At 43.1% G+C, this 23,836-nt stretch overlaps 2 protein-coding genes across 8 annotated transcripts in view; one reads left to right on the top strand and one right to left on the bottom strand.

Annotated features, from left to right (window-relative positions):
- SMG6 (SMG6 nonsense mediated mRNA decay factor) overlaps positions 1–10,665 on the bottom strand; it is a 237,681-nt gene extending 227,016 nt beyond the window's left edge. Inside the window, exons 1-6 of the mRNA XM_082678924.1 lie at positions 10,383–10,665; positions 5,825–7,559; positions 5,079–5,271; positions 4,462–4,572; positions 1,130–1,236; positions 810–888 (exon numbers count right to left, since the gene is read on the bottom strand). Coding sequence (XP_082535050.1) covers positions 810–888; positions 1,130–1,236; positions 4,462–4,572; positions 5,079–5,271; positions 5,825–7,559; positions 10,383–10,470 — 2,313 coding nt within the window. The 5' untranslated portion in view covers positions 10,471–10,665. The remainder of the gene's footprint in view (positions 1–809; positions 889–1,129; positions 1,237–4,461; positions 4,573–5,078; positions 5,272–5,824; positions 7,560–10,382) is intronic.
- Positions 10,666–10,709: 44 nt separating this feature from the next.
- On the top strand, positions 10,710–23,576 carry SRR (serine racemase). Of its 7 annotated transcripts, none has more exons than XM_082678044.1 (9): positions 10,716–10,762; positions 13,461–13,575; positions 18,392–18,563; positions 20,004–20,130; positions 20,318–20,421; positions 21,908–22,027; positions 22,161–22,235; positions 22,841–23,050; positions 23,383–23,576. In XM_082678044.1, exons 2-9 carry the CDS (start codon positions 13,547–13,549, stop codon positions 23,566–23,568), a joined length of 1,023 nt encoding a protein of 340 aa, XP_082534170.1. In that variant the 5' UTR covers positions 10,716–10,762; positions 13,461–13,546; the 3' UTR covers positions 23,569–23,576. The 7 variants fall into 7 exon arrangements, with proteins under 7 accessions (XP_082534174.1, XP_082534170.1, XP_082534168.1 ...); XM_082678042.1 differs by having other exon boundaries at positions 10,721–10,762; positions 13,489–13,575; XM_082678046.1 differs by having other exon boundaries at positions 10,721–10,802; positions 13,489–13,575.
- Positions 23,577–23,836: the final 260 nt, after the last annotated feature.

The following is a 23,836-nucleotide window of genomic DNA, read 5'->3' as shown; positions in this document are numbered from 1 at the left end:
AGATTCTGCAGGAAGTGTATCTGTAAACCACATTACTTAATCAACAATTTCCATCCATAAATAAGTATTAGGAATATTTTTGAATCTTTGTAGAATAAAAATATCAATTCAAACACTGTTTATTTGGGCAATGAATTTTACAGCATTAAGAAAACTCTCCCTGCTAATGAGCACGTTAGCTGCTTCTTAAACCTTTGGTACTTACCAGTGGCCCCTCCCCCTCTCCCTTGAAGTCAGCTTCCGCACTAGGAGCTCTGTCAGCTCCCAAGGCTCACCTTTAGAGGCACATTTAGAGGAGTTTGGTAAGATCTAAAGAGGTACAATTTGGCACTTACTGTGCTTCTGCTAAGGAGACTCCTTAGGTGAAAAGCTAAGTTGAATGAGGGGATGATCTGAGGAAAGGAAGGAAGGATGTACTTCAGACTAATTGAGGACTTTAAAGGGGAGAGATAAAGGGAGCCTTATTTTCCTTCCAGAAATGAGTAACCTAGTTCAACCTAGGGAAGGGAAACAATACAAGATTCAGAGCAGAAACCTTGGTCAAAAACAAAGAGTGATGTTTGGCTGGAGAATAAGCATTCCCCTAGGAACTTAAGTGCAGTAAAAGTGGATTTAACTGAAGTGAGGGATCCCTGACAACTTACCTCTGAAAGTAACAGTAACAAAAGGAGTTTGAGGATGGGAGGCAGAAGGGGATATGCTTTGGGTTATAGTGTTCAGATGAAATCTAGCTCCAGGAGCTGATGCTATCAAAATTCATATTTCTAAAACACTGCCTGCAAAATACTTCCCCATCTAAGATTTCTTACCGTATACACTGCCAGCAGAGCCAACTGGTTATAGGGGCGCCCATTCTTGGGAGCAATGTGCTGGGCTTTCAGGTACCAGCTGTAATAGAAAAACAGTAAAAAAAAAAAAAAAAAAAAAGTTCTCTATCAACACTTTCCCAATTCATCACCTGATAGCCCTTACTAATTAAGCTGTAACCTTGGAGTGGTAAAGCATGAGGCAAATAGGGTCACCTGTAGGACATATATATAGGAGGCAGCTGAGGTGGCCCATTGCTCTTAATAGGGCTTGGATTAAAGCCACACAGGGAAGAGGAGTAATGAACAAGAGGCAACAGTACCTGCGTGCTTTCCCGTAGTTTGTCGTGTCATTGGCTTGCTCCCGATACCTGGCAATATCTCCTTGGCAAATCATACATCGCTGGGCACTGATCAAGGCATATTTTACCTTCAGGAAAAACAATCAGTTAGTAGCATATACCCAAGAAACTCTAACTTCAACCCCAAAGGACAGGGATGGGGTCAAAATAACAGAGCAGCATTCATAATAAGGCACCAGTCGTCCTCAACAAAGCAAAAAGTTTTCAGTCTAACCTTGACTAGAAAAAAAAGCCAACAATGTGATGCAAAATTTACTGAGAAAGAGTGCAAAAGGAAGGAGGTCATTCTTATTTCGAGTCCCAGCCAAGTGGAAGAAAACATTCTGACTCTCTTTGTAGTAGCTGTGTGATCTCAGCTAAGTCTTTGGGACTCACTTTCTTCATCGGCATATAAAAATACCTATCATAGGGAAACTGTAGGGAATAAGTGTAAAAATATAAATTATAAAGTGAAATACAGGGAATTCCCTGGAGCTCCAGTGGTTAGAACTCGATGCTTTCACTGCTGTGGGCCTGGGTTTGTTCCCTGGTTGGGGAACTAAGATTCCACAAGCCACGCAGTGCGGCCAAAAAAAAAAAAGTGATATACAAATATTAAAATAATTGTTTACTCTGTTCTTTTCCTGCCATCATCTTTCTCTCCTCAAACTGTTAATACAACTGTATCGTGTTACTGCATTGCATCCCCTTTGCAAGACAATAATAATTCCCTAAAACAATAAGTTACCCTTTAGCAAACACCTACAACGTGCCAGGACTGAGTAATACTACATGTTTCCTCACTGATGGGCTTGGCATCTGTCACTCAATGAGAAAACAAAAGAGCAAACCCTTAACAATCCCAAGACACGTACCCAACCAAAAAAACCTTCCTAAGGAACATCACTTCATAAGATATAATACCACTCCACCCACAGACAAGAAATTACCATGTCACTGAATAAAGTAGTAGATACTGACCCCACAGGAAGGCTCATTTACTAGCTAAGTGAGTAGCTACTGCACATCAGCCTCCTAACACATAACTCAAAAGTATGCCTCAGCAAAGTTATACATCACTACATGTCATACACCTTCAGAGTTCTGACTACTCCACACATTCTCCCTATGAATGAACACCAAGAATCCTCGGTATTTAACCGGTAAAGCACCAAGGAAACTGCTATGTTTCCACTCTACAGCCACTTTGCTACCTCAACGGGGGGAAGAAAACAAAAACAAATTCGGCCAAAGGCTCTCCACCATCCTCAGAATAAAGTACTAGATGGTCCAGCCTCTGCTGCTCACCTCTCCAGCACCACTTCCCCTCTCACTCTCTGTGCCTCAGACTAGGCTGTTCTCAGTTCCCCATCACATGGTGCTTTTCCCACTCCAGGACCTTCACATGTACCGTTCCTATTGCCGAGGATACACCTTTCACCTGGCCAAGGTCTCCGGTCTTCAGCCTCAGCTTAACTGTGACTTCCTCAGGCCTCTATGATCCTCCAAGCCCCTTCACACCACACCCCACAACATCCTCTGCGGAAGTCAATGCATCTGCAATTACCAATGCAACACCTGTACTCATCCCTAATCAAACTCCAAACTCTGAGAGCTAGGAACATGACTTTCTCGTTCCACACTGAATTAGGTGTGCCTAGAATGGCACCTGGCATGGAGGAGGGACTCAACAGATACTTGCTGACTAGTAATAGAACCTGTGCATGGCAATTCATCAGAAGGAGCAGAAAGGCAAGAGGAAGCCTCTGCTCCATAAATCACACTCCTTTCTCTAATGAATCAACCTCTTCCTCTCCCCTGGCCCTTTCCTCTCAACATACAATTACGCTAAAGTCTCTCCAAGCTTAGAAACAAACTTCTCTTGACACTATGTCTTTTTTTTTTTTTTCGGTACGTGGGCCTCTCACTGTTGTGGCCTCTCCCATTGCAGAGCACAGGCTCCGGATGTGCAGGCTCAGCAGCCATGGCCCACGGGCCCAGCCGCTCCGCGGCACGCAGGATCCTCCCAGACCGGGGCACGAACCTGCGTCCCCTGCATCGGCAGGCGGACTCTCAACCACTGCGCCACCAGGGAAGCCCGACACTATGTCTTTTGACTACCATCTTCCCTTCTTGCCTTCACAGCCTTCTTAAAAGAACAGTCTAAGCTACCCTCTCATTATATCTGCTGCCCCACTTCTCACTGACTACAATCTGGTCTCCATCCTCTCCAACTAATATAACTCATGATAAAGTCATCCAATCCAATGGACAGTTTTTAGTAATCTTAACATTTGAGGATTTTACAGCACTTGACAATTTTACCCACCACCACCTTAAAAATCTGACCCCCTGCTCTCTGGCTAGCTTTCCTAGTTTCCAACTTCTGCTTCAACTATCACCTACACACTGATGACTTCTGAATCTCTATCACCAGCCCAGCTCTTTCTCCTGAGCTCCAGACACACCATAACATTCATTTGTTCATTTTCAAGCTCCTCCACCTAAGGTGATCCAAAACTAATCTCTTCCTTCCCAGCCTCTCTCCTAGGGCACAAAATGGGAGATGATCTGGTCTCCTCAGGCCTCCAATCTCATCATTCACACCTAACCAGCCAATTCTACTCCCTTATATCTTTCCAATCTGTCTCCTCTTCTCCACCTCCACCACCTCTACCTCAGTTCAGGCCCACACCTGCCCCTCCTACTTCTACTCTTGCCCAAACTCATCCATTTGCCAGACTGACTGGTTCCAAGAACAAATCTATGCTATCCATTTGTTGAAAATCGATCAATAGCTTCTCACTGCTTTCAGGAAAAAATCCAAACTCTTCAGCGTGGCATGTAAGAGATTATGATCCATCCCTTCCTACTTCATCAGCTTTACCTCCTCCAACAGCCCAATCCACATCACAGACAACAGCATGCTGACCTCTTATATTTTCCCAGCAAGGTATGAGTCTCTCACTGTGCCCTGTATCAAAACTGCCCCTTCAAAAAAAAAAAACTGCCCCTTCCACTCCTAGTCATGTTTCAAAACTCAACTTGACAGTCTCTAAGAAACCTTCCTTGACCCCCACCAGTCTAAAGCAGATTCAATTCCTTCCATGCCCCTTCAACACTCTATATATGCCACTGCCGCAGTACTCATGACATTACATTATAGTTGTTGGTTTAATTGGTCTGTTCCCCCACAGGGCTGTATTTTTCATTCTTGTATACTCAACACCTAGCATAGTGCCTAGCACATAACTAACACCAGATAAATGCTTACTAAGTGAGTGAATAAATTTAAGATAAAGAAGCTGGCTTACTGTCTTTCGTAATGGCTTGCTGCGAATGGCAAGACCGTCCATGTAGTCTTCCAGTTTGAACTTGTAAGTAACCTGCAGCTTCTGAAGCAAACTATCAAAGAAGTCACTACCCTATAAAGAGAAAAAATAAGAATCAGCCGAATCAGCCTGTTCTGATCCAATCTACCCAGAAAGTGGGGCAAGTGACCCTTTCACAGTTTTGTTAATGCTCAGTCATCTGATGTAAAAGGAGGCATATACAGTATTTAGTGGCCACCAACTAAGCACAAGACAAATTGATAGCATAAGCCTTTCCGTGGTTTTAAAGATATGAAAACACACACACACACACACACACACACACACACACACACACACACACACACACACACACACACACACACACACACACTCCAGCTAAGACATTCAGAAAGCTTCCAAACTCAAAACTAACTCCAATTGTCAGTAAGTTATGGTGTCAAGGAAGTAACAGACATAGGGTAGGCCTAAACCCAAGAAAAGAGCATACAGTTTGTTGTCAATGTTGTTATAAAACATACTATTTTGGGTGGTAAAAACCCATCACAACTAAAGGATGTTGAAGTCTTTATTCTGAGGACATAAAGATGATGGTTTACCTCATCCAAGAGCTCCAAAAGTCTGTTCCGAATCTGTTCTGGGTTCTCAACATTCGGATCTTTGAGAAGCTGCCTGAACTTCTCAATCACCTGATAGAAAGCATTCTTCCACAGGATCTGATCCACATTCTGATTATCAGAGAACTCGATATCTAATAGAATACAGCGCTCATATAGCTGCAGCAGTTCAGCTCTGGAATAAAATACATGCAACTTCTAGCTCCAAATACACCACAGGAAAGCCTAGACCCAAGATCTGAGGTTCCTACAAATCAAACACCCTCCTTGGCAGGAAATCCAAAATGCCACCAGGTATAGTACTCACTCTAGTTTCCATTCTGCACAGCAGAATGTCCTTCTAAAGACAGTTATGTCTAGGAAAGTAGTTCTTCCCCATATGCCTCCACCTAAATTTAACAGCCAAAGTAAAATCTTCACCACAAGTTACATGTTGTTCATTTCTTGGCACTTTAGAAAGTCTTTCCTTTTCCATATCCAGATTCCATGTTCTCTTAAAAGATTTTTCTCTTCTTAGAGAAAAAGTGGGAAACATAATCATTTCTAGGACTAGAAACAAAATTTTCTGTTCTGTTTTTTCCAACTCCCCTTCCCTTACAAAAATCAATGTGAAAGGGAGATAACACCTGGCAGCTTACCTAAAAGGTTTCTACCTTCCTCAGCCATGGGGGCCTGCACACCTCCAGCTTATCCCCATTCCCCTCTAGCCAGGACGGAACCCACCATACCTGAGCTGAGCCATCTTCTCCAGGCCCTCGGGACTGATGCGGTCCCTGGAGAGCAGGTTGCTGAGCTGCAGTTCTTGGTTGTCAGCCACCCGGAGAAGCCGATGTAGTTCCTGTTGCTGCATGTTCCTCATGTGTTGCTCCATCTCCTCAGGACTCATGGTGCTGGCAGGGAGGGGGCTACAGACATACTGTCCTGATGGGGTTGGGTAGCCTGGGTAGTAAGGCGCTGGGTACACACCATTTGTAGGGCCCACCGGGTACTGCAGAGGGCTATAGCCTGTGTAAGGATACTGGGAGGCGGGGCCTGGTGTCCGGGGGTAATAATAAGGGTTGTCCGAGTTTTGAAACTTATAGTAAGATGCTTGGGCCTGGCGTGAGTCACCCCAAGAGGTAGGGCTGACTTCATCATCAGTGTCCAAGAAATGTAGCTGCGGTGTCTGGCTCTTCAGAGCAGGTTTCTGATCAGGATTGTTTGGGTCCCACAATCGTCGAGTGGTGCCTCCTCGGCCCCAACTCCGAGATCCCTTACTACCAGATCCAAATAAAAGCCGAGGTCCCGAAGGCGTAGACTCTGGAGAACCGGCTGAATTGACAGACAGGGTGGTATGGGCAGGCAGAATCAGAATGCCACGGCCACGACCCCGAAGTTCTTGTCTCAGGTTTTTGGACTCCTGCTTCTCAGAGCCTTTGCCCACACTGCTCGAGCCTTTGTCTGACTTTAACCTATCCGAATCCTCCCTGGCTGACCTCACCATGGGGGAATCTTTGTTCATGGCTTCTGCATCGAAAGTAACGCGAAGAGTGCCTCGATTTTCTTTACCATTGCTTTTCTGCTCTCCCTCCCCACAGCCAGACCAGCTTCTTTCTAAATGTTTCTTCCTTTCTGAGCTCCTCTGTGGCCCATCAGACTCATCAATTCTGTCCTCATCCAAGGAGTCAGTTGAGGACATAGATACTTGTTTCTTCAATCGTGGCCTCTCCTTGGTCCGATCTTGGCGGCGGCGGCGACTTCCATTATCAGTCAGGCCAGTCCCCTCCGCACTGTTGTTGCTACCCGCTGAGCTGGTACTGCAAGTGCGGTAGCGGTTCCTTCGTTTGTCTGAGCGGGAGTAGCGCTTCACAGAACCTGGCTTCCCCTGAGCTGGGTCATCATTCACCTTCTTCACGCCCTCCCCTTTTTCAACCCTCTTTCCTTTTTCCCCCTTTGCAGCCCTTATTCTGTCACCACTTAGGCTCTTTTCTGCCTCCTCTTTGTCTGGCTTGTTCACAACCTCCTCTTTCACATTTCCCCTACATGCATCTTCCTCTACTCTCAGTTGTTCTACCTGGCTGACGATTTCTTCCTCATCCACCCTGCTGGTCGATTCTTTGGTAACAGTCTGCAAACGCCTTCCAGGCTGATAGATCTGCATGTCAGGTTTCTTTGTTCTCTTGATAATTCTTAGGCTTCGATCCTCTTGTCCAACAGTCCTAGGAAAAGGCTCCTGTGCCCGAGTATTTTCTGGGTCTGCAGGACCATTTTGCTGTGGGCTGTCTTTGCAGACATCTTTAATGAGCTGTGTACCACTTCCAACAGCAGAAGAATCTCCGTCATTAACAATTTCATCCTTAAATTCGTGACCTCCAGAGGGTTCCTTGATTTTAGGTCTGTTCCTTAGTCGGGAAAGACCAGGCTTATAGATTTCAAGATCTGGGCGCCTGCTATCTTTGCGTTGCCTGGGCTCCTTCATGTTTTCTGTGATGTTGGAGAGAGTGTTGGGAAGGAAGAGGTAGAAGAATAAAGGGGAAGGAAAGGAAAAGGAATTGTCATTAAAAGTCAAGCAAGAGAAAGGGGCTTCCCTGGTGGCGCAGTGGTTGAGAGTCCGCCTGCCGACGCAGGGGACGCGGGTTCGTATCCCGGTCCGGGAGGATCCCACATGCCGCGGAGCGGCTGGGCCCGTGAGCCATGGCCGCTGAGCCTGCGCGTCCGGAGCCTGTGCTCCGCAACGGGAGAGGCCACAGCAGTGAGAGGCCCGCGTACCGCAAAAAAAAAAAAAAAAGTCAAGCAAGAGGGACTTCCCTGGTGGTCCTGTGGTTAGGTATCCACCTGGCAGTGCAGGGGACATGGGTTCGATCCCTGGTCAGGGAACTAAGATTCCACGTGCCACGGGGCAACTAGGCCCGCGCGCCACAACTAATGAGCCTGCGTGCCACAACTAGAGAGAAGCCCGCGCCGCACTGCAACAAAGAGCCCACACGCCGCAACGAGATCCCACATGCCACAACTGAGACCCGATGCAGCCAAAAAATAAACAAACATTAAAAAAAAAAAAGTCAAGCAAGAATTACACATTGATATGTTAATACTGGTGGACAAGGAAGGAAATTTCTGCAGAAACAGAAATTCTACTAGGTTTACAATATTTGTTCAGCAACTGGCAAAACTAAGAACTTAACTGTGTTGGAGCTACCTACACCTGAGTTGGGGAAACAAGGAATAAAACCTACATTCTCTTGTTACCCAAATCATATTCGGATCCACAAGACCCCAAACTACCTAATCATTGATAGAATAAAAGATCTCTAACCAGTTCTGCATTGGACTGTTCTCTGCTATAGAGCCCTCAGCTCCATCCTGGTCTCTTCTTCTGCCTCTAACATTTTTCCAGTGTGGCTGAGTCCTTTTAACATACTAAGGGGTCGGGGGCGGTGGGGGGGGGGGGCAGAGAAGAAGAGGAGTATGCATAACAATCCACAGTTCTGGACATCTCTGGAGAAAAATTTGCAACTCCAGTCACTGAACTTGGCCAGGACAATCCTCTTCTTTAGGATTTCAACCACCCAATCACATACCTCCTGTTGAAGCAAACAGGAAGCAGTTCCTTTCACATTCTTCAACTCCACTCATGCTCACCAACTCTCTAACAGCAGCCAGCAGGGTCCTTCCAAGGAAATACTGCTCAGACTGTCGTCATTAGAATACTGAGACTAACTGCTACTATGATGATGTTATATGAGAAGAAAAAAGTTCCATAAACGAGCTTTCCCTGGAGGATGATGGAAGTATTGTGACACGCTCTCAAAATACCAACGACTGGGGCACTCAAGAATAAGAGAACAGGACTTTAGAAACCACTCTCCAGGCTCCAGGAACTTACAGAATGACAGATAAGCAAGCATCAATTTTTTTACCTGATACGTTTATCTGTTAAGGGGAGAGTCTACTGTAAATAGCCACTGAACTGTTCAGTAGGGAAGAAACAGGAATTAGTGAGATTACAGAGTACACTCAAAATGGAATGTTATAGAAAATCCTACTACTGTTCTATAAACACAAATGCAAACAAGCTCCTAACAGGGATCACACGCTCCAGCATTTACACCCATGGGTGTAACGAAATTGGAAAAAAAACAAAACCCCACAGGGCTTCCCTGGTGGTGCAGTGGTTGAGAGTCCGCCTGCCGATGCAGGGGACATGGGTTCGTGCCCCGGTCCGGGAGGATCCCACATGCCGTGGAGCAGCTGGGCCCGTGAGCCGTGGCCGCTGAGCCTGCGTGCCGGAGCCTGTGCTCCGCGACGGGAGAGGCCACAGCAGTGAGAGGCCCGCGTACCGCCGAAAAAAAAAAAACCCACAAAACCCTTAAGTTTAAGATACTGCTACAGTATTTTCTGAAGTCTAAAAGACTGCTTCATCCACTACGAACAAAGGGAAAGCAGTTAACTCCAGAACAGCTCACCCTCAGCAGCCTGTGCAAGCTGGGGGGTGGGGTGGGAAGAGCCACTACCACTTTCCAGAGAGGAGGGAGCAAACAACCTGAATAATCCAGTGCACATGACCCATGAAAACCAATTTCAGACTTCTGCCACAAGCCTGCAGGAATATAACTACCATTCTACACGACTCCACTGCCTAACCAAAGAGAGGTGAGACACTAGAATCTTCCTTGGTGCTTTCCTGGTGTGGCTGGAGACTTTAACTTGCAAGTTGAACATTCTCCCTGATAAAAACTGCTCCCACACATGCCAAAGCCAAACCAGAGTAGAGTCAGCTCTCTGAGGTCCTGGATCCCTCCGGTGGCGCAGCCTTCAGAAGCCTGCCTTGGGGGGAAAAAGTTCAGCAACGAAGTCCCAAGCTGTTGAACCTTCCTCCTCGATGTTCCCAGCTCCTTCCAACGCTAAAGAAACGACGGGGCAGGCCTGCGAATGACTCCTCGGGGAACCATACACCCCGGGGGCCTCCACCAGACCCCGGAGCCCACTCCTTTCCGCGTCCCCTGACGGCTGGGAACCCTGTGAGAGGGCTGGGGCAATGGGGAGCAGTCACCTTCGTCGTGAGAAAGGGGGTGGAGGAGGGAACCCGGGTTGCGCTCTCCCGGAGGGACCGTAGCCGGCAGAGCCCGACCCCACACCGGCTCTCTGGCTGGTAGAGCGGGGAGGGACCGCCCTCGGCCCCCGCCCCCACTGTTGGGGGAAGGGGCGGGGGCTCTGGAGCACCGCGAACTAAGCGGGGAGGAGGCAGAGGAGGAGAGGGAGGCGGGGCGGGCAGGCCCAGCCCAGGAGCTGGGCGGCGCGACTCACCTCTGCTCCCGGCCTGCGGAGCCAGAGTGGCCAGGATCCCTCGCAGCTCCGACGCGGAGATCCGGACACGCTCCAACCCCTCCGCCATCTTCGCGGCTGCTGCTGCAGCTGCAGCTACTCCACCAGCGCCGCGCGCAGCCAGGAAACCACGACGGACGGGCGACGCGCGCGCTCACCCACCTCCCACCCTTTTCCCCGCCCCCTCCTGCCCCCCCTCCCCAAACGACGGTGGCCGCACTGGGAGGAAAAGCGCCGAACGCACGTTCGGTCGGGAAGAGGCGGGCCGCGAGCCTGGGTGGGGCAGGCGGGCACCGCGCGTGCGCAGAGGTGTGGCCGGGAAGGTGCGCTGAGGCTGGAGTTGGAGGCGCGGCGCCTGGGAGGTGAGGTGAGGTCTGGCCCGGCCGAGCCAGGCCAGGCAAGGTGGGCGTTCGCTGCGGTGGCTGCTCTTGCTGCCGTGGTGGCCTTCGAGGACACCGGTACCAGCCTGGGGCTCGGGTTGACGGGGGCCTCCACCGTCCGGCCCTTTCCAGTCATTTTAGGCCAGGGTCTCCCGCCACAGGCCCGGACTACTGCCCCAGGCTTTTGCTTTGCGACCTTCAAGATCTTGTAGGATAGTTAGTATTATGCCCCTTTTTTTTCTTTCTTTCTTTTTTTTTTAAAATGAGGAAACTGAATCCCAGAGAAGCGTAGCAAATTGCCCAGGGTGACACAATCGATAATTACCAGAGACTCAAAAGTCTTTTCCTTTATGGCAATCTACATCCCAAACTTCGTGACTTTTTTTTTTAAAATACAGTATAGATGGCTCTTGCTGAGGGAAGGGGTTGTGTGGAAATAAGTCAGGAGGTGTTATGAGTCGATTTGGGAATTTCTGTATCACTGTGGATTCTGGGGAAAATTACTTGACTTTCCTGGATCTCAGGTTGATTTTTTTTTTTTTTCCATCTTTAAAATGTAACTGGATCTGAAGACTGGTACTTTACCTGTTTGTTTATGAACCCCGTGTTCGGAACTGTGATGGAACTCCCTCCTCTTGCAAGGTTGCTTCCCTCCACCTCTTGAGCTCCTTCCCAGTCCCACACAACCTATTGGACCTCTACACCATCAAAGTTACCGATTATTCCTTAGACTGGGCTTAAAAGATTTAAACAATCTCTGACAACTCATTCAATTCCTATTAGGTGGCAGACGTTTCGCCTCCACGAAGTTCTCAACAGATGGAGAAAGTCAGTAGATAGCAAAAGAAGGGGAGTGATTGGAGTGGTCAGAGCAAATGGCAATCTTTAAAACAGATATTGAAAGAAATAAGAAAAAAATGTTTAAAACTAATTTGTTTTCATAGTGAAATTGATGAGGACATTGCAACAGTTTTTCTTTTAATGGAAAAATAATCTGAAGAAAACTTTCTTAGGAAAAACACCATTGCCAAATTAATACAGCAGTATCAGTGAGCTGCAGATGAGATATGCCAAAAGTTAAACCAGCTCAAAAAATTTTATGAGAACTCAGAGGGAAAATATAATAGAAACTATTGAGAGGTAAAGGTACGAGATATGGAGAATGGATCCAGAAAACTAATAATCAAATATGAGTCCAGAAGGTGATAACAGAACTGACTGAGGAGGAGCAATAATCAAATATATAATAGAAGAAAATTTACTCAGTTGATGGAAAATTTGGATTTAAGACTTAAATTCAACCCTCAGATTTAGAAGGTTCATGAAATACCAGGTAGAAATAAGTGAAAAGACAACCATATTTAGACCTGTATCGCAATGAAAGCTGAGTTTAAAGAATTAAAATATGTGCTGATATATTCAAGATATATTGTTAATTTTTTAAGCCAATTGCAGAACAAGATATAGAGTATGGTTCTGTCTGAGTGCAGCAAAACCATTTATTGCATATGTAAATTTCTATATAAATACATCAAAAAAGATGTGGAAGAATACATACAGAACTTTTTAAAATGGTTATCTTGGGAATTCCCTGGCAGTCCAGTGGTTAGGACTGCAAGCTCTCACTGCCAAGGGCCCGGGTTCAATCCCTGGTTGGGGAACTAAGATCCCACAAGCTGCACAGCACGCACAAATAAATAAATAAATAAGTAAAAAGAATGAAAATTAATAAGCTACGTATTCAATAAGGGTAGAAAAAGAAAATAAAAATAGAAGGAAGAAATAAAGATAAAATCAGAAATAATAAAGGAAAAAGAATAGCACTTGATAAATTGAAGCACTCATTCTTCAGAAATAGACATTAAAATAGACACATTTCTGGCAAAAAATTTTGAAAATTCAAGATATCCTACCAAATGCTTCATAGGTAATACAAACTTAGCTCATCAAATCTCTGATTTTCCCCTAAAATATTTGTTTCTTTGCCAGCCTTATATCTCAGTAAATTATACCACCATCGAAGTCAAAACCCAAGAGTTATCCTTGACACCTCCGTCTCTCTCAGTCCCCACATTCAATCCAATATCAGGATATGTCTCTTCTATATCTGTAGTGGTGACATATGGAGTTCATCACCTCAACATTTTCACCTTCCTTTTCTCTTGAAAACTGTCCCTTACTGTCACTCAGAAGTACTTTCTCTTTTCCTTTTTCTGTCTATTTCCTTTTTTCCTTTCTTTCCTCTTTTACTCCCTTCATTTGCTCCTATTTTTCCCTCAGGTGCAGAGATTTGAGGCAGTCCTGCTGTTCAGTTCACATTATCATCAACAAGGCCTTTCTCATTTTATCTTTTTTTCCTTCATTCCAATTCCCAGTCATGTTCCTTCCCTCTTCCTTCAGTAGCCACTCTAATGTGTTTGATATATGTCCTTGGATATACATGTATCTTTGAATAATATATAGTATTGTTTTATGTATGTATGTGTTTTAAATGTACATATTTGATATTGTGTTATAGAAATCATTGTTTCATGTTTCTGTAAATACTTCTATTGCATAGTATTGTCTTAAATGACCTCACACCCTTGGCCACTGGTCCTGGGCCTAGATGGGCCAATCAGAGTCCCTACCCAGAATTTTTTTTAACTGAAACTAAGAAAAAAAGAAAATCCCTCTCCAGTTTGGAAGCCGTAAAATGTAAAACACAGGAGCTGTCAGCAGCCATGTGTCCTGCCATGCGGAACCAGCTGGTCTGCAGTGAAAAGAATGAAGCCGACATGCAGAAAGCAGCAGAGGTGAGAAACAATGAGAACGTCCTGGAAAATCTCAAAGTCCCTAGTTCCAGTTGTTTCTGATGTGCCATGTTCCTGCCCTTCCCATGGTTCAACTCTTCCTTGGATTCCATGAGCCAGTAAATTCTCATCACCTCCCTCTTGTGCCTAAGCCAGTTAAAATTGGGGTTCTATCACTCGTAACCAAGAGGTCTAACTAATTATAATCTCCAAAATGTATGTGCGTGTGTGTTTTTTAATTGTGGTAAAATACACGTAACGTGAAAAATACCATCATGATCATTTTTAAGTGTACAGTTCGGTAGTGTTAAGTACATTCACATTGTTGTACAACCAATCTCCAGAACTCTTTTCATCTTGCAAAACTGAAACTGTACCCATTGAACAACAGCTTCCCATTGCCCCCTCCTCCCCACAGCCTCTTACAGTCACCATTCTACTTTCTATGGATTTGACTACTCTAGGTACCTCACATAAGTGTAACCATATGGTATTGGTCTTTTTGTGACTGGCTTATTTCAATTGGCGTAATATCCCCAGGATTCATCCATGTTATAGCACATGTCAGAATTTCCTTTTTTAAGGCTAAATAATATTTCATTGTATGTATATATACCATTTTGTTTATCCATTTATCTGTCGCTGGATACGTGGGTTGCTTCCACCTTTTGGCTATTGCAAATAATGGTGCTATGAACATAGGTGTACAAATATGTCTTTGAGACCTTCATTGAATTCTTTTGGGTATATAACCAGAAGTGGAATTGCTGGATCATATGGAATTGCTGTTTAATTTTTTGAGGAACTACCACACTGTTTTCCACAGCAACTGCACCATTTTACATCTCTACCAACAGTGCACAAGGACTCCAGTTTTTCTACATCCTGCCAACACCTGTTATTTTCCTAGTTTGGGGGTTTTTAAAATAGTAGCCATCCTAATAGGCATAAGGTGGTATCTCACTGTGGTTTTGATTTGCATTTCTCTAATGATTAGAGATGTTGAGCATCTTTTCATGTGCTTGTTGGCCCTTTGTATATCTTTTTTGGAGAAATGTCTATTCAAGTCCTTCACCCATTTTTTGATGGGTTTGTTTTTCCAAAATGTATCTTGAATGATTATTTTTTTCTACCTCCACTTTCACCATCCAAGCCCCCCTGTTGTTTTTCGTGTGGACAACTGTAATACTTCATAACTGGATACCTTGATTCCACTCTTCTCTCTTTCCTTTTCATTCATTGCAATGTAGCAAGTGATTTTCTGTAAATATGGATTCTAACATGTCACCTGCTCAGAATTCTCCAATGGCATTTTTAAAAAAACTTTTATTGGAGTATAGTTGATTTACAATGTTGTGTTAGTTTCCACTGTACAGCAAAGTGAACTCGTTTTTAGATTCTTTCCCATATAGGTCATTACAGAGTATTGAGTAGCGTTCTCTGCTATACAGTAGGTCCTTATTAGTTATCTATTTTATATATAGTGGTGTGTATATGTCAGTCCCAATCTCCCAATTTATCCCTCCCCGCCCCCTCCCCTGGTAACAAGTCCAATGGCATTTTATTGCTCTTAAAAAAAAAATCCATGGACTTCCCTGGTGGTCCATTGGTTAAGATTCCATGCTTCCACTGCCGGGGACGGCGTGGGTTCAATCCCTGGTCTGGGAAGTTCTGCAAGCTGTGAGGTGCGGCCAAAAAAAAATTCCATGAGTCATGGTCCCTTATGATCTAGACTCTGCCAACTTCACTCTCCTTATCTCTTATCACATTTCCCATTGATCACATTTTCAGATACATTGACCTTTTAGTTCCTGGAAAATGCCAATCTCTTTCCTTCCTTAAAGCCTTCACATAATATTCCCTCTACCTGAAACACTTACCCCACTACTCTGCCCATTCATCTTTTAGGTCATAATTTAATTTTACTTCTCAAGAAAAAAAAAACTAATTATTCACAAAATAATAAAAATTCAGTTCTACATAGAGGGTCTTCATTGACCTCCTTCACTGATCTAAATAAGGCCTCCCACTATAGTATCCTATCATAATACACTTCCCTAAGTTAACATATCAATGTTTGTAAATACATATTTAATTGGATTATTTGTTAGACACCTCTCCAATACATTGTAATCTTTGAGAGGAGGAACAAGTCTACTTCTCTAGTACTATATCCCCAGATCAAACAGTATCTGACACAGAAGGTGCTCAAATTTGTTGAATAAATGAATACCACAGATATGAAAAATACTTAGAAATATTAATATGTACAGCTTTATACTAATAAATTTTAAATTAAGTGATTTTACAAAAAAAAATTAAATTAATTCAGGAGGAGATGGCAAATCCATATAAACCAGTAACTATGAAGTCATTGAAAAAGTTACGAGAGGTACATTTTTAAGGTAAAGACAAATTATCTTTATTTGCAGATAGCATGATTGTTTAGAGAATAAACTGTAAAACTATTAGATCTAACAAGATAATCTGGTAAAGTATCCTATTACATGATAAATATACAAAAATTATTAGCTTTCATATACATCATCAGTAAGCAGTTTAAAAATGTAATTTTAAAAATGCCTTATCTTGGGGCTTCCCTGGTGGCTCAGTGGTTGAGAGTCCACCTGCCAATGCAGGGTACACGGGTTCGTGCCCCGGTCTGGGAAGATCCCACATGCCGCGGAGCGGCTAGGCCCGTGAGCCATGGCCGCTGAGCCTGCGCGTCCGGAGCCTGTGCTCTGCAACGGGAGAGGCCGCAACAGTGAGAGGCCCGCGTACCGCCCAAAAAAAAAAAAAAAAAAAAGAGAAGCCACAGCAATGAGAAGCTCAGGCACCGCAACGAAGGGTAGCCCCTGCTCGCCGCCAACTGGAGAAAGCCTGAGTGCAGCAACGAAGATCCAACGCAGCCATAAATAAATTTATATATATAACAAAAAGAATGGATAAACAACAAGGTCCTAAAGCACAGATAACTATGCTAAATATCCTGTGATAAACCATAATGGAAAAGAATATGAAAAAGAAAGTATGTATATGTATAACTGAATCGCTTTGCTGTACAGCAGAAATTAACACAACATTGTAAATCAACCTTACTTCAATAAAAAAAAAAAGTTCAGTCACTAGTAATTAAAGAAATGTAAACTACTAGACATACTTCATTAAATTGACAGATAAAAATGATACAGTAAGGGTGAAGGAAAATAGTCATTCCTTAGAAAGTGCTGTTGGAGTATAAATTGATATGATCTATAACTCTTCTGGAGATCAGTTTGGCAGTGGTATCAAAAGCCTTAGAAGTATGTATGCCTTTTAATGTAAAATACCACTGGTGGAATCTACTCAAAGCATGTATAGAGATAAACAGAGATCTTGCAACAAGGCTGTTCATTACATCATTATTTATCATAGCCAAAAAAAAAAAAAAGGAAATCTAAATGTTCAACAACAGAGTTATCTAAAACTATGGTATATTTGTAAAAAGAAGTACTAGTAAGTCATTTCACTAGAAATCACATAGTGATTTCCCTGGCAGTCCAATGGTTAAGACTTCGCCTTCCAATGCTGGGGATGTGGGTTCAATCCCTGGTCGGGGAGCTAAGATACCACATGCCTCGTGGCCAAAAAAAACAAAACATAAAAAACAGAAGCAATATTATAACAAATTCAATAAAGACTTTAAAAAATGTTCCACATCAAATAAAATAAAAATTAAAAGTCACATAAATATATCTACTGATAAGCAAAGATTCATAGATATATTGTCTGAAAAAAGCAAGTTAACAAACCTGTCAAGAAAGTTTTGTCTGCATATGTATGTGGGTCTGGAAAGAGAGACAACAGAGCTTCGGTAGCAATTGTCTTTGGAGAGGAAAGCAGATTAAATTGTTTTTCTAATTACCTTTGTTAATAAGGAAAAATAAAGAGAAACTTCATGTTTAAACACTACAGTAAAAATAGTAAAAAGTGGAAGCATAATACAGTTACTGAAAATTATAATTATGAAAACTTTGAGGAATGAGCCAAATGGAAAAGGAGTAAAAATGTTATTTATGCTTTGATTTTAACTGTCATATATGTATATTGAAAAAACAGAAGGAAACATAGGGACATAATTTATTAAGATGGTAGGATTGTAGGCAATTTTTCCCCTTGGTAAATTGTGAAATATTTTTTTAAAATAAAAATTTGTAGCAGATTTTGAACCCAGTTTATTCAAGCTTCACAATCATGAAAATGTAGAGACCAGTGGCAGTGCCAAGAGACGGATGGTAGGGGCGAGGGCTGAGCTTTAAGCCTTCAATAATCATCACCAGTTATCTCCTGTGAGGTTTCAACAAAGCAAACTTATACACCAAGAAACTCAGCTTCAAGAGAAGTTCCCTTATGCAGAGATTCTGGACCCCAGTAATGGAGACAGTCCCCACATTAACACCACAGACCCTGAGTCTATTTTCCTATGTTATGCATTTTCTTTTTTTATTTTCTTAAGATTTTTGTTTGGTTGTTTTTTGGGTTTTTTGTTTGTTTGTTTTAGTTTAAGGTTCACAGCAAAATTGATGGGAACAGAAATTTGCCATATACTCCCGGCCCCCACACATGTATAGCCTCCCCCATTATCAGCATCCCCCACCAGAGTGGTATATTTGTTACAGCTGAACCTACATTGACATGCCATTAGCACCAAAGTCCATAGTTTACATTATGGTTCACTCTTGGTGGTGTACATTCCATGGGTCTGTGTTATGCATTTGCAAAATCTACTTTAAATACATCGTCTAGGCTTGCTTTGACCCCTCTTATTCCTGGGTTTCAGAACCATGTGTGATCAGTACTGCATCTCCTTTGCTGATGTTGAGAAAGCACATATCAACATTCGAGATTTTATCCACCTCACACCAGTGCTAACAAGCTCCATTTTGAATCAAGTAACAGGGCGCAATCTTTTCTTCAAATGTGAACTCTTCCAGAAAACTGGATCTTTTAAGGTAACAATCTCTTTTGATAGTGTATCATGTTTCTTTTCAAGCCACTTTGATTCTCTTGACCACCCAGTGAGGTAGGTACAATTAATATCTTTTTACAGCTAAAGAAATTGTAGAAATTTTCCTTTGCTCAAGTCCTGGTTACTTAGCATCATGGCGTTGACAAGAGCCACTTTTACACAATCTCAAAATTCCGTATAATTAAGGTGATCACATATAATTTACTATCCAGACTAGGACATGTTTGAGAATGAAAAGGGGGAACTTCTAACGATTAAGCCGAGATCACAGTCATCAACCTGGACATGTGTGATCACCCTGTATATAGCCAAGTTTAAGCATTCACTTTGTCAACTTACTATTTGTTTATACCTTATTATGAATATAAACGATCTAACCCTAGCTCAACCCTCATATAACAGGACCTTTTTCTACAAAATACGTCAGTGCCTCTCCTATGCATACAGATAGATTTCTGTGCTGATTTGTTACCTGAATTCTCTGACCGTTAGTTGAACTTTAAGATCCATTCAGGTAAAAATCTGAAAAGCTGCATTTTGCACTGTGCCTAACAGGTATTGTTAGTACCCATTAAGTGGTAGCTTTAGGATTTCAGGAATTTACCTTTTTCCATACCCATTAACTGAGAACTTTTATTTTAAACAAACAAAAACTTCTCCATTCTCTTTTGCCCTTTGCTTCTGCCATGGTTTATTTTTCATTCATCACGCATCAAGCACTTATTTTCACCAACTATACTAGGTATATGTACACTAGGCCTTGCCCTATATCCATACTTGCAAGGGAAGACAAAATAGGTTGATGACAAATGTCTTAAAAGAGTTACAAACAAGGGCCATGGAAACGAATGAAGTACCTAATTTTGCCTGGGAGAAAGAACAAGGAGGTTGAACCAGGTGTTGTTTGATCCAAGTTTTATAGGATGAGTACTTTTAGCCAGATCAGGGAGTGGGGGAAAAGAACTACAGGTAGAGGCATCAGCATGCCAAGAGGTACAGAGTTGTGAGCTAACCTGGTAGGATGGAAACTAGAGGCAATTTAGGATGGCTACAACGGTAGAGGTAGATATGTTTAGAAAGGCTGCAGCTTGTAAGGGATTTGTACTTCTCTTACAAAAATGGGCAATCAATGAAAAAGGTAACGTTTGTTTTTTAAAAGCTCACTTTCCTAATCTAGTGGAACTATTAGATGAGAATAATCCTTGAGGCAGGATCAGCTGAGATTTGGTGATACCAAGTTGAGAAATGAGGCCTCACCAAGGTAGTGGCCAAGATGAACATGAGGTATTTAGGAGATAGACTCAATAAGATTTAGTCATGGAGTGGATGTGCAGTATTGGAAGAGAAAAATGTAAAAAAGCTCCTTGGTTTTTTGAAAAGAATTTTTAATCAAATATATTAATTCACCATTCCTCTTTTCCAGATTCGTGGTGCCCTTAATGCAATCAGAGGCTTGGTTTCTGCCACTTCAGAAGAGAAGCCCAAAGCTGTCGTTACTCACAGCAGTGGAAACCATGGCCAGGCTCTCTCCTATGCTGCCAAATTGCAAGGTACTTGATTAATTTCCCAGGGTACTGGATAGGCTCGTCAGAGGACTGGAAAAGCAGCCTTAACTTTCAGTGAGGTTGGTGATAGCTGAGGGAATAAATTTCCAAGTCCCTGATTACAAGCAAACTGCACATAAATTTCTATCCTAAATTCTGATTTGTACTAACCAAACATGCTTCTCCCTCCCAGGGATTCCTGCTTATATTGTAGTGCCCGAAACAGCTCCCAACTGTAAAAAATTGGCGATACAAGGCTATGGAGCCTCTATAGTATACAGTGAACAAAGCGACGAGGTAAGGAAGAGAGCAATGTTCAGTACCACCTTAACAGCTTTCATAGTAAAATGAAACTTCTCTTCCTACCTTACTGGCTGCAGCTTCTGTCTCCTTTGTTGTTTCTCTAAGTGTTGGGACGCACGACCTTTTCTCTACCTACACTCACTCAGATGATCTCATTAGTCTCATAGTTTAAAATATCACCTACACTCTAACTCCAGCCCTGAACTTTGCTCTTAACCAGACTTGTACATTCCCACTTGGGTGCCTTAATAGGCCTCTCAACCTTACTGTCTAAAACCAAACTCCTCATCTTAATACTGTTCCACTTCCAGTCTTCCCCATCTCAGTAAATGGCAACTTTTATCCTTCATTATCCTCAAAACATGGAGTTATCTTTGATAACTCTGATACCCCACATCCAAATCTTAGTCCTTTCAAAATATTTCCGTAATCCAACTTTTTTTTTTTAGTTAATTTATTTTTGGCTGAGTCGGGTCTTCGTTGCTGCGCACTGGCTCTCTCTAGTTACAGTGAGTGGGGGCTACTCTGTGTTGCGGTGCGCGGGCTTCTCATTGCGGTGGCTTCTCTTGTTGTGGAGCGCGGGCTCTAGGCGCGTGGGCTTCAGTAGTTGTGGCTCACAGGCTCCAGAGAGCAGGCTCAGTAGTTGTGGTGCACTGGCTTAGTTGCTCTGCAGCATGTGGGATCTTCCCGGACCAGGGCTCGAACCCGTGTCCCCTGCATTGGCAGGTGGATTCTTAACCACTGCGCCACCAGAAAAGCCCAATCCAACTACTTCTAACAGCCTCTACCTTCACCATCCTGATTCAAACCAATGTCAGTCCTCACCTAGATTCAGTAGCCTCCTAATTGGTCCTCTGCTTCCACCCTTGCCCCACGAGTCTTGTCTCCAAAAGAGCAACCAGAGCTATCCATTTGGTAAGTCAGAATGTGTCTGTCAGCCTAAAATCCTCCAGTGGTTCCCCATCTCATACACAGTGGAAACCAAAGTTCTTGCAATCATCTATGGCCCAGATGAACTGGCCCATTTCTATTTTTCTGACTTCATCTCCCACTATTACTCTCCTCCAAACACTCCACACAAACCACACTTAGTTTCTCAGAAAGCCAAGCACTCCTCTCTGTAGTCTTTGTACTTGCTGTTACTCTTTCCTTGGAATGTTCTGGAGGTACACAGTACTTGTTCAAATCTATTAAAATGTCACTTTACCAGTGGCCCTTCCCAAGCACCCTATATAAAATAAATTCATTTTTCTCTAAAGCATTTAGACATACCATATATTTACTTATATCCCACCCCTCCTCACCATATTAGAACATAACTCCACTGAGTGCAGGGACTGTTTTGTTCGGTTATATCCCCAGTGCCAAAACAAATTCTGAAAAAAGTAGATGGCAAATAACGTGTTAAATGACTGAATCTAACTTGTTGGGAACTCTATTAAATACAAATAAAGTAAGCTAAATTAATGTACTCTTTCAGTCCAGAGAAAATGTTACAAAAAGAATTGTGGAAGAAACAGAAGGCATCATGGTACATCCCAACCAGGAGCCTGCAGTGATAGCTGGGCAAGGGACAATTGCCATGGAAGTCCTAAACCAGGTAAAAGCTTAGTTAGTTCTTGTTTAGCCACTTACTGGTAATGCTGTTTGGCCGTAGAACCAATTATTTTATATGTACATATAAAACTGGTTATTAATAGACCTATTTATACTTTATATTCTTTTCATTAAAGGTTCCCTTGGTAGATGCACTGGTGGTACCTGTAGGAGGAGGAGGAATGGTTGCTGGAATAGCAATTACAGTTAAGGTAAGAAAACAGCTTCTGAAGGACTCCCTACTTCAGGCATAGAAGAGTTTATTTTACATCATAGTACGTTGTGAATACTTGCTCAACATTCCCCCAAATTGCCATTCCTTCTCATCATCCCTTGGCACTTGAGATAGAAGGCCCTTCTCTTCACCACTACCCTTTTTTCTTTTTTTTGGCCGCGCGGCATGCGGAATCCTAGTTCCCAGTGACTGAACCTGTGCCCCCTGAAGTGGAAACGCGGAGTCTTAACCACTGGACCGCCAGGGAAGTCCCTCACTACCCTTTTCTTAATGAAAACTGTACAGCACAAAAGCCATTACAATGAGTGGCACCCTCACAGTCCTCTGAGTTCCATCTCACCAACCTACTATCCAAGTCAGTGGATACTCTTTTCCCAAGTTACCAGCAGAACCAGCTGTGATCTAGGCCACCGAGGCCAGAGTGGAAAACAATTTCAAGTGCTTAAAGGCCCTATTTCCATTACATCGATTAAAAGAAAGCCTCTTGGGCAGAAATATGTTAACTGTACCAATCATTTTACTGCAAGCATGCAGGCAAAATGCTGTGGCTAGTTGTAAGCTATCTAATATTCCTCTTCCTAGGCTCTGAGACCTAGTGTCAAGGTATATGCTGCTGAACCCTTGAATGCAAATGACTGCTACCAGTCCAAACTGAAAGGGGAACTGACCCCCAATCCCTATCCTCCAGAAACCATAGCAGATGGTGTCAGATCCAGCATTGGCTTAAACACCTGGCCTATTATAAGGGACCTCGTGGATGACGTCTTCACTGTCACAGAGGATGAAATTAAGGTGAGGCCCCAAGAGGAAAGGAGATAACAAAAGAATGGAGCAACTTCTTAGACAAAAAACCCTCCTGTTGTAAGTGGCAACTCACCCACTAGGGACTCAACTAGGTGATTTCATGACACGTAGGTGGGTGCCCTAGATGTATTAAGACCATAGAAGCAGAGTTGGAATGAAAAAAGCCCTGCCCTTCATTGGCAAGCACAAACATATAGCAATAGGAAAATTCAGACGAGGCATATTATATCCCCATCTGGCCTTTAACTATAAAGGCCAACCATGTAGGCTCTTTCCCCTTTTCCCATTTCACTAATTCTTACTCCTTTCTATACCAACAGTATGCAACCCAGCTGGTGTGGGAGAGGATGAAATTGCTTATTGAACCTACAGCTGGTGTTGGAGTGGCCGCTGTGCTGTCTCAGCATTTTCAAACAGTTTCCGCAGAAGTAAAGAACATTTGTATTGTGCTCAGTGGTGGAAATGTAGACTTAACTTCCCTAACTTGGGTGAAGCAGGCTGAATAAGCCAGCTCTTTAGAAATCTGTTTCTGTTTAATATGTGCAAAAGGAAGGAAAGGGATTCAGTGTCTAAACACTTGGAAATTTTGTCTCCTGGTCATTGTCAACTTCCTATCTTCCCCTCTTAAAGAGCTTTCAAAATCCTAATGGAGAATGTATATTTCAGTAAGTTTTAATAGTTTTTTGGACTAAGTTGCAGTAGAAAAACACCCATACTTAACTGAGATACCTTGTCAAGGCCAAGAAAAGTCTTCTGCTAAAAGGAGCAGCAGAC

The sequence above is a fragment of the Grampus griseus genome, assembly GCF_964374135.1.
Source record: "Grampus griseus genome assembly, chromosome: 20".
In the NCBI taxonomy this organism is placed as follows: domain Eukaryota; kingdom Metazoa; phylum Chordata; class Mammalia; order Artiodactyla; family Delphinidae; genus Grampus; species Grampus griseus.
This window is presented reverse-complemented; position numbering and strand designations above follow the sequence as displayed.

What these genes read in the sequence shown, in the direction of transcription:
- SRR (XM_082678044.1), top strand. Translation starts at nt 13,547, where the DNA reads ATGAAGCCGACATGCAGAAAGCAGCAGAG. An exon ending in ACAGTGAACAAAGCGACGAG is followed by an intron (nt 20,422 to 21,907) that starts GTAAGGAAGAGA and finishes GTACTCTTTCAG; the next exon opens with TCCAGAGAAAATGTTACAAA. An exon ending in CCATGGAAGTCCTAAACCAG is followed by an intron (nt 22,028 to 22,160) that starts GTAAAAGCTTAG and finishes TTTTCATTAAAG; the next exon opens with GTTCCCTTGGTAGATGCACT.